Below are 10,000 nucleotides of genomic sequence, written 5' to 3'. Positions count from 1 at the left end.
TAATATCTGATTGACCAACAATGTATGTGTCAGAATCTAACATGAACTGTACAAACCATTTAGGCATAGTTCCTATGCCTATTCATGTGTATATATTGTATATAATATGAATAAACTTTTCAAAATCAAAATACTCAAGGCACTTCCTTTAACTACGGTAATCATATCTCAACCGGTATTTATTTTTTCCTGCGAGTGAGTGTGTGCTTGCGTGTGTGTGTGTGTGTGTGTGTGTGTGTGTGTGTGTGTGTGTGTGTGTGTGTGTGTGTGTGTGTGTGTGTGTGTGTGTGTGTGTGTGTGTGTGTGTGTGTGTGTGTGGAGAGAGAGAGAGAGAGAGAGAGAGAGAGAGAGAGAGAGAGAGAGAGAGAGAGAGAGAGAGAGAGAGAGAGAGAGAGAGAGAGAGAGAGAGAGAAAGAGAAAGAGAGAGAAAGAGAGAGAGAGAGAGAGAGCAAAAAAAGAACACCCTCCAAGCACATCATGGATAGTACTGGAAGTAGATGAATTGCACATGGAGGGGGATAGGGGAGAGAGAGGGAGATAGACAGGTAATCATTCAAAGAGAAGAATGTAGAGATTGGAGAGATAGAGAGAAAGAGAAAAAAGGATGTGGGTGGCAGACAGACAGAAATAGAGAGATTAGGAGGGGTGAAAAGTAGAAGCAGATAAATAGAGAGAGTAGGAGGGGTGAGAAGTAGTAGATAAATAGAGAGAGAGAGATTGATACGGAGAGAAGAGAGAGAGGGAGAAGTGGACAGAAAGGCAGAGAGGGGGTGAGGGGTCTGCCAGGCAGAAAGATTGTGAAGGGGGGAGTAAGATAGACAGACAATGAGAAGAGGGAGAGGCAGACAGAAAGACAGAGAAGGGGAGGGAAGAAGAGACAGACAGACAATCAGACAGGCAGACAGGCAGACAGACAGACAATGAGAAGAAATAAGAGAGGGTGAGGCAGGCAGAAAAAAAACAGAGTGGGGGGGGACAGCGAGAAGGATAAATCGTACATTTATGTGTGTATGTGTACACAAACACACACACACACACACACACACATATATATTATATATATATATATATATATATATACATATATATATATATATATATGTATATATACGTATATATATATATATATTTATATTTATTTATATATATTTATTTATATATATTTATATATATCTATTTATATATTTTTTTATATATATCTATATATATATATATATATATATATATATATATATATATATATATATATATATATATATATATATATATATATAACTATAACCATTCATTTATATATTGTGTTTGCGTATGTAAGTTTGTGAAATTCCGCTTATTGCTACAAAGAATTGTGCACGCATACGTTTTGGTCGGGATAATTCACTCGCTTATAAATGGCCTGGCAATTTCATGAGAGCTTCAGAATACAATCAGACGGGAGAGAGGGAACGTAGTGCGATATAATTGGACAACTGTTTGAACACCAGCGTGTCTTGCACTGTAGGCAGGTGAGTGTAGCTTACATGAGGAGAGGGACAAAATGTGAATACTGTTACTTTGTGCCGCCAATGGCAGCAGGGCGGCGTATAATAGTTTTGAATGTCAATGTAAGCCCTGTAGTGTAGAAAAAACACTCACAAATAATATGTATATATATATATATATATATATATATATATATATATATATATATATATATATATATATATATATGTACGTGTGTGTGTATGTGTGTGAGAGAGAGAGAGAGAGAGAGAGAGAGAGAGAGGGAGAGAGAGAGGAAGGAGAGGGAGAGAGAGAGGGGAGAGAGAGAGAGAGAGAGAGAGAGAGAGAGAGAGAGAGAGAGAGAGAGAGAGAGAGAGAGAGAGAGAGAGAGAGAGAGAGAGAGAGAGAGAGAGAAAGGAGAGAGCGGGAAAGAGAGAGAAAAAGAAAGAGAGAAAGAGAAAGAGAGGGGGAACAAGAAAGAGAGGGAGAAAGATGAAGAAATTGAAAGAGAGAAGAGAGAGAGAGAGAGAGAGAGAGAGAGAGAGAGAGAGAGAGAGAGAGAGAGAGAGAGAGAGAGAGAGAGAGAGAGAGAGAGAGAGAGACTTTATTTCGACAAGTTTATTGAGAGTTAGAGAGATAGATAGAGCGAGGGAGGGAAGGAGGAAGGGAGGGAGGGAGGGAGGGAGGAAGGGAGGAAGGGGGAGGGGGAGATGGGATGGAGGAGGAGGAGATGGGATGGAGGAGGAGGAGGGAGGAGGAGGAGGGAGGAGAGGAGGGAGGAGAGGAGGAGGAGGAGGAGGAGGAGGAGAAGAAGGAGGGGAGGAGGAGGAGGAGGAGAGGAGGAGAGGAGGGGAGGAGGGAAGGAGGAGGAGGGGAGGAGAGGAGGAGAGGAGGGGAGGAGGAGGGGAGGAGAGGAGGAGAGGAGGAGAGGAGGAGGAGAGGAGGGGAGGAGGAGGGAGAGAGGAGGGAGGAGGAGGGGGGGGAGGAGGGAGGAGGAGGAGAGGAGGGGAGGAGGAGGAGGAGGAGAGAGGAGGAGGAGGAGGAGGAGGAGGAGAGAGGGAGGAGGAGGAGGGAGGAGGAGGAGGAGGAGGAGGGAGGGAGGAGGAGGGAGGGAGGAGGAGGGGGGGAGGAGGAGAGGGGAGAGGGAGGGGGGGGAGGAGGAGGAGGAGGAGGGAGAGGAGGGAGGAGGAGGAGGAGGGAGGAGGGAGGTGAGGAGGGAGGGGAGGAGGAGAGGAGGAGGAGGAGGAGGAGGGAGGAGAGGAGGGAGGAGGGAGGAGGGAGGAGGAGGAGGGGAGGGAGGAGGAGGGAGGAGGAGGAGGAGGAGGAGGAGGAGGAGGAGGAGGAGGAGGGAGGAGGAGGAGGAGGAGGAGGGAGGAGGAGGGGGAGGAGTAGGGGAGGAGGGAGGAGGAGGAGGAGGGGAGGAGGAGGAGGAGGAGGAGGAGGGAGGAGGAGGAGGAGGGAGGAGGAGGAGGAGGGAGGAGGAGGAGAGGGAGGAGGAGGAGGGAGGAGGAGGAGGGGAGGAGGGGGAGGAGGAGGAGGGAGGAGGAGGGAGGAGGAGGAGGGGAGGAGGAGGAGGAGGGGGAGGGAGGAGGAGGGGGAGGGAGGAGGAGGGGGAGGGAGGAGGAGGAGGAGGAGGAGGAGGAGGAGGAGGAGGAGGAGGAGAGAGAGAGAAAAATGGCGAGGGAGAAAGAGAAATAGAGAACCTATGAACGTATTTATACATTATCTCAAATAGTCAGGTATATGAATTTTTTTGCATCGCTCTGCATGTGACAAGTAATTTGCCTACCTATCACTTTGAAAATCTAATGCTGAATTCATTACAAATATAATGCTTGCATAACTGGACATGGTCAACGAACGCAATACGAAAGGATACAGACGAAAGTAGTCTGCTTTAATAGAAAAACAAATGCGCTACTCCATTAAAATAAAAGAGCATCGGATTTGTGTCTTTATACTATTGCGGTAGACAAAATAAAGACTAGATACTTTTAGAAGCGTTCTTGTTCTCTTCTGCACCATATGATTTAATGTTATTCTCAGCATTTATGATGAGCTAACCAAGCATGGCCTCCGTTTTGGCTCTGCAGCGAATAATTCCTCATAATGGCCATCTTTTAGGCAGATTAGCTTCCAGAAGAATAGGAGAAGAACGAAAGGTTCTAGTAAGGCCAGGGAGATGTAACTCCTGCCATGACGGTAAGTTGTTTTATCCCAAAAGTATGTCAATTCTAGTAGGATCTTTTCAAAATTTCGAGTTGAAGATAGATGTGCATGTAGATGCTTATTACTTTGTATTATCATAAGCAAGTAAACTGTTGGCGATGATTTAGAGTAGCAAATATGTATTTGGAATCTGTGACCTATTTATGTTCATGGCAGTTAACCGGTAAAGCCATGGTTAGCATTTATTACGTAAAAGTTTCCTCGACTTTAATTTCTCTTATATTTAGTATTAAACTTTAACTGGTAAATTATCTGGGTAAATTTTCTCAATAGTGCTATGTCGCTAAATACCACAAAGGTTTCACTCCTGTCCCCCACAAACTGGGCCCCGATTATAGGGAAGGACATGGAGTAGATCAGGAAAAATGCCGGATAATATTTGAATAAATTGCATTGATGTATAGGATAAATACACCTTTTTTCATCACATATCTGTCAACTGTAAAATAAAAATGAAAAAGATGTACTTTCTTTACAATTTTCTCCCTTGCATGGGCTACCGTGTGCACAGCAATCGTGGTTTCCATGGCAAAGTCTTTTTTGGCAGTCATTTTGAATGCACTATTTTTGGGTCATTTTTCTTATCAAACTCCTAATCAAACTCTTTATAGTTTCAAAGGTAAGTTCTTTGGCCTTTAACCCAATCCCGATGGGCCCGACGAGAACTGGTAACTCCCTATGCCAGGCCACACTGGTGTGTCGCCTTGTCATCAGGCACTTTGCCTTGTCACACGGGTGTGACACACCGTCATCATTGGGTTAACCCATTCGCGCTGGATGACATGCTGACACGTTTCATGGTTTTTGCATCAGACACCGGTGGCAAGATATTTGGTGAAGGCCAGCGCTCGGGGTGAGGGAATGGATAACCCAGACTCGTGGCTAGTGCGTCCAAGAATCCCGACCCATTAGGCCTATGCATTCGAAAACCCCGACATTGTGACCATTCAAAGCCGGAATGGGTTTTAAAGAGCCATCTATTGGAAAACCGTTTTAGGAATTTTTGTTCTTTTATAAATGACAGACAGTGAGAGTTACCCTTAGATCATAGATAGTGCTTTTATGTTTCTTATTGTTAGTGAATCTGCGAATTTCACTTTTCAAATAAGTTTCAAGTTGGTTGTTGTATCATAAAGAAGTGTATGTGTGTGTTTACAGCATTAGTCCTGGTAGTTGATATAAATTGGCAATGTGGGATACACATAGACAATGTATTGAAAAGGTGTATTGCTAAATAAGGAACCAGTCCCGAAAATCAAGGTAAGTAACACCAAGTGTAGTAATAAAAAGGGAGGTACAGGGTAGTGTGAAGCCCTCCCTTAGCTAGGCAATTTGCCATGGCAATCATAATTGCTGTGCACAGGGTATGCCATTAGAGTGAGTAAATCAATTTCCCTGATTTACTCCATTTACTGTACTATGTGGGCGCAGATTGTGGGGGTATAGGAGTGGAATTGTGGATTATTTCTATATTATGTGCATGGTAGAGAGTAAGAGGAATCCATTGATACCACTTTTGTAATATTAAGAAAATTTACCCTTGTTCTGTCAATCTGATTTATATAAATAATTACACTGTTAGGTAAATATAGTGTCTATAGTGCTCGTGATTTAAGAGTAATTTTTTTGTGTTTGATAACCATGGCTTTTACAGACAGTATTTACATCATAGGAAAATATAGAAGTCATTAAAGAAATTACTATCTAATCACATCTAAATAAAATATATGACATATTTTTTGTCTAAAAACATTATTGTTATAATCTAAAAACTTACTCAGATTCCTGCAATATGTATGAATAAAAAATAATTTGTGGTTTTGTTATTGTGCACTCACTGCATGGCATACTAAGTACACAGGAATTAGTCTGCATGTACAGCAAAGATGCTCACAGTTATCATGATATTGTTATTATTAGTAATAAGAGTAATAGAATACTATTATCATTATTGATACAATTTTTATACAATATATATATGAGTATGATGTAATGTATAAAGGATGGTGATAATGAATTTATCATTTTTTATAATACTCTTCTCTATTATTCAGTTTACCATTTTGATATGTGTATATATATATATATATATATATATATATATATATATATATATATATATATATATATATATATATTTTTTTTTTTTTTTTTTTTTTTTTTTTTTTTTTTTTTTTTTTTTTTTTTTTTCCCCTATCTAAATACAAGTACAAATAAAATATTTCAGTCAAGAGGGGAAATGTGCGTTTCCAGTCAACGCAGACATACACACAGGTGCCACAACCTCACCAACCAAAGAGAAGATCCAAAAAGGCTGCAACTATTGATATCATCCAAGGTAATAATGTAGAGTTGCATGTGATGTACAGAAGTGCAGATGTGAAGTTTTCTGGGAGGAAATATTGAGTTAGTAAACAAGTATGTAGGAATCTCTAAAAGTGCAAGAGAGTATTGAATTCCAATCACTACTGTTATTGTTACTTTGTTTTCACTAATTTCAGTTTTATTCATGACCTACTGTATATTCAATTATATTCTACAGTATATCCATAAGATTATCTTATCTTTATGCTTCTCCTGAACAGTGAAGGATGAATGTGTGTCTGAGAGGCGTACAAAGGTCACTCGCCTCAATAGACAGTCCTTGGAACAGACTCTGGGTACCATTTCAACAGCCCTACCAAGCACACGGACTGTGTTGGGAGAGCCCAGGCAAGTTACCCATTCAGAAGGGAGTCATTTTGAGGAAGTGTCAATTGATAAGTTCAGTGACCTGATAAATTCCCAGCTAGAGAAGTCCCTGCTATACCCCAATATTAGTGAAGCAGTGAGATGGAATGAGGGCGTCACACACACCTACGATGAAAGCTTTGCATCTGGTGCATTAGAAACATGTGATAATAGGCTTAAGGACTGTATTGTTGATGAGGAACTGGTGTGTGAGAGGAGTCAGCTGGAGGTGGAGGAGGTGCTTGGGCTCTCGGAGATGGACCTATCCTCCCTCCTGTCTGCTCATTCTCCCTCTGACATGGCCTGGCTGCAGCCACCGAGAGAAGAGCCAGAAGATGCAGTGGAAGAGGGAGGTGTTCAGAAGAACCTTAAGAAGAGTGGAGCAGGAAGCAAGAAGAGCAGTAATAACAAGAAGGTAAGAAAGGTTGTGTCCACCAAGAAGCCCACATCAACAGGAGTAAAGAATAGCAAATCTCAGAAGGAAGCAATAACTCTGAAGCCAAACCCTACCATGATGAGCAGTGAGCAGGAGGAGGACATGTTCATAGACCGAGACTCCTACAAGAAATTGGCAAAAGAGGAGGTGGCTGCAGCACAGACTGAGGATCTCCTCAGCACTGGAGAAGGCTTGGTTCCAGCAGCTGAGGGAAGTCCAGGAGTAGGTGGGAGTATCAGGAAGGGCAAGAAACAGCAAAAAAAGAAGAAGCAGGATGAGGAGACCAGAAAGCGCCTTGAGGAAATCAAACGGAGAGGACGTGAGATGAGCTTTAATCAGTCCTTAGAGTCTTATCTCAGTGTGTGTGTGAGTATTAGAGGGTCATTTTGTAATTATTATATTTTATTATAATGACGATGATCAGTTTTTTTCTCTAATTTTTTTATGACCAATTTGTTATTATATTACTACTCCTATCATTATTGTTATTGCAATTATATTTCCCATTATAGATCAATGTGGGGATGCTGAACCGTGCAACACACACGCTGCTATATTACCGGCGCCTCTCCAAGTACACCAATGGCATGAAGGTCTCCTCCATTGGGCCCTTCCGTGTCTTGCTGCAGGGTCATTCTGAGAAGGTGAGCCAGGGGGTGGGTTGGAGGTTGTAAGGTGGGCATAGATGGGAGAAGGGGGTCATGATGGTGATGATATCTATGTAAACCCCATGCATCTGATGACACCCATAAGGGGATCAAGTTGGGAAGCTGGGGTGTTCTGTTGCCTAATCCAATCAGAGTGCCTTATGTTTGATTGGTACTATGTGTATAACAGTTTTGAGGGATTTTTGATCAACAGAGATTCATAATGAAACTTTAACCCATTCACACTGGGCGACGTCCTACCACAAGGTCGAAAAATATCCCGGGATCCGGGTGACGCTCTGAGACGTGCATTTTCTCACCGATTTCCGGGAGGGGCAATGTGACGTGCTGAAACGTCAGCAATAGATCGCTAGATTGTTAAATATAATTCACTTTCCTTTGGTATTTTCACATAGAAGTGAAGAATATAGGCAAAGTTCAACCAAATAAAACTAAAAAGGCATTACTGTAACATGTTTTTCAACTAAAATAACTCCTCTGAACATGGCAATATTTTTATGTGCCTTTACATTGTAGACACATTCATGAAAACCATAAGAATAGAGTGGGTGAAAAACGCTCTGCAAGGATCAGCACTGCCCCGCGTAGTGAGAAAACATGAAGCGTTGCGCACTTATTATCTTCCCAGCGTTAGCATGAGTAGGCAAAAATACATCCCATCATGAATGGGTTAAATTCATTTTTCTCATTTTGTTCTCTTTTAATAAGTTTTGTTCAATCTCAATGTTCTTTTCACCCAACTTTTGTTATGTTACTATATTTCTCTCAATTCTTGATAGTTTTATATATTACATAAATTTTGATATAGTTATTTCTAGAATATATGTTAGACTTGTAATCCAACTTTAATTCAATCAACCTGATTATAATTCAATTTAGTGCTGAGTCATAATGATTTATTATATGTTTGTGTTCAATTGTATTTGGGATAAATTGATAATCTATGAAAAACTGAAACTTTAACCTGTCTAGGGAACTTATTGTTGTGAATGGCTAATACTTTCAATCAGCTTGTTATTAGAAAGTGCACAGGAGAGAAGTGGAGCTATTTTTATGAATGAATAATTGAGGGAAATGGAAATTGAATATAAAAGAGTCATTAGAACACTTGTTACATATAATTATGATGAAATGATTGTTTGATCATACACATTATACTTTTAGAAATGACTGGATCATTTGAATGGTATACAAAAAGGATGATAAGTAAATGTGATTTTATAATGTAACAGATTGCACACAGAGTAACAAGGGTATTATTATATATTGGCAAATTTTCCTGACGTGTTGGTCAAATGGATCACAATGTTTGGACAAAAAGGAGTTCACAAGAAAAAGTCATTTTCTTGAAAAATACAGATGAACAGGAGAAAAAGATTAACCCCTTGTGGATGGGTGTTGTGACATATGCGATGCGCAAGCTTTGGCTTGACAGCATGCGTCATGATATATATGACGGTAGTCTTCACAGCATTTTTGATGTTGGGAGAGAGTGGATCAATGTTTCTTTATTGTATTATGAGTAATAACTCTATTTAGTGAGTGATGATGACCATTACAGTTATAATTACTATAATTGCTGTAATATTCAGCAAAATGGATTTAGTCTAGAATCCCAATCATAGATGGCACCACTCTCCTAGCTGCAGTAGGAAAGAATGGCACCCTTTCATATATTCTAGCATGCACTATCTTCAGCGAGTGATGACACACAGCAAGATGCCGACATCCTGCTCTAAATTACTGGACATGTCTTGCATCTATAATATGCCCATGTGGTTTATTTCTTTCAGATTTGTTTATGAAAGTACAGAAATACAAAAAAATAAATTTGCTCTTTGTTCTCCCATAAAACTGCAATACTCTTATTACACTGAGTATAAAGAACATAATGAGCTGATATGGACCCCATTCTACAATTTTAGACTACTGTAACATTGATAAAGCCTATCATATAAGTCTCACAATACAGTAAAACACAAAAAAAGGTGAACACAAATATGACTCCAGTATTATGACCAGTGAATGGAAGAGAGCGTGAAAGTTCACAATATGCCGTGTGAAATTTCCTCACTAAAAAAGAATCAGCTGGGGTGCAGCACAGATGACACTAGAGTCCATCTTGGAGACTGTGCAAGTAAATCTATTCCTGCCTGCAATGGGTTAAGCAAGGAAAAATGTCATTATCATGATACATAACAAGAAACAAATTAAATAGATAGATGGAGGATCACCCGAATAAGAAGGAAACCAGAAAGACACTCTAAATATTCCTACAGCCAAAGACTCCTCTCATGTCCTCTTACACTCACTCTCTCATTATATTTCTTTCTTCCTCTTATGCTTTCTCTCCTCTTTCCTCAGGGCAATTTCAGCAAGATGGAAGAACTATTGAGGTGCATGCAGGAGGACAAGATCCCCTTGGACCATGCAGTCTACGGTGCCCTCCTTAGCT

At 40.6% G+C, this 10,000-nt stretch overlaps 1 protein-coding gene across 2 annotated transcripts in view; it reads left to right on the top strand.

The window, feature by feature from the left end:
- The first annotated feature begins 1,371 nt into the window (after positions 1 to 1,371).
- The window catches only part of PolrMT (mitochondrial RNA polymerase), a 23,838-nt gene continuing 15,209 nt past the window's right edge, over positions 1,372 to 10,000 (top strand). The window contains exons 1-5 of one of the 2 annotated variants that reach the window (XM_086541971.1): positions 1,372 to 1,505; positions 5,939 to 6,049; positions 6,297 to 7,243; positions 7,390 to 7,521; positions 9,910 to 10,000. The exon at positions 9,910 to 10,000 is cut by the window's right edge and continues 74 nt beyond it. In XM_086541971.1, the coding sequence (XP_086398097.1) occupies positions 6,698 to 7,243; positions 7,390 to 7,521; positions 9,910 to 10,000 (769 nt within the window). In that variant the 5' untranslated portion in view covers positions 1,372 to 1,505; positions 5,939 to 6,049; positions 6,297 to 6,697. Of the gene's footprint in view, positions 1,506 to 3,510; positions 3,685 to 5,938; positions 6,050 to 6,296; positions 7,244 to 7,389; positions 7,522 to 9,909 lie in introns of those variants that run through there. The other variant, XM_086541970.1, reaches the window with a different exon arrangement.

Source organism: Penaeus japonicus, unplaced genomic scaffold, assembly GCF_977035675.1.
Source record: "Penaeus japonicus unplaced genomic scaffold, GWHDUDI00000001_assembly GWHDUDI00000011, whole genome shotgun sequence".
Lineage (NCBI taxonomy): Eukaryota > Metazoa > Arthropoda > Malacostraca > Decapoda > Penaeidae > Penaeus > Penaeus japonicus.
This window is presented reverse-complemented; position numbering and strand designations above follow the sequence as displayed.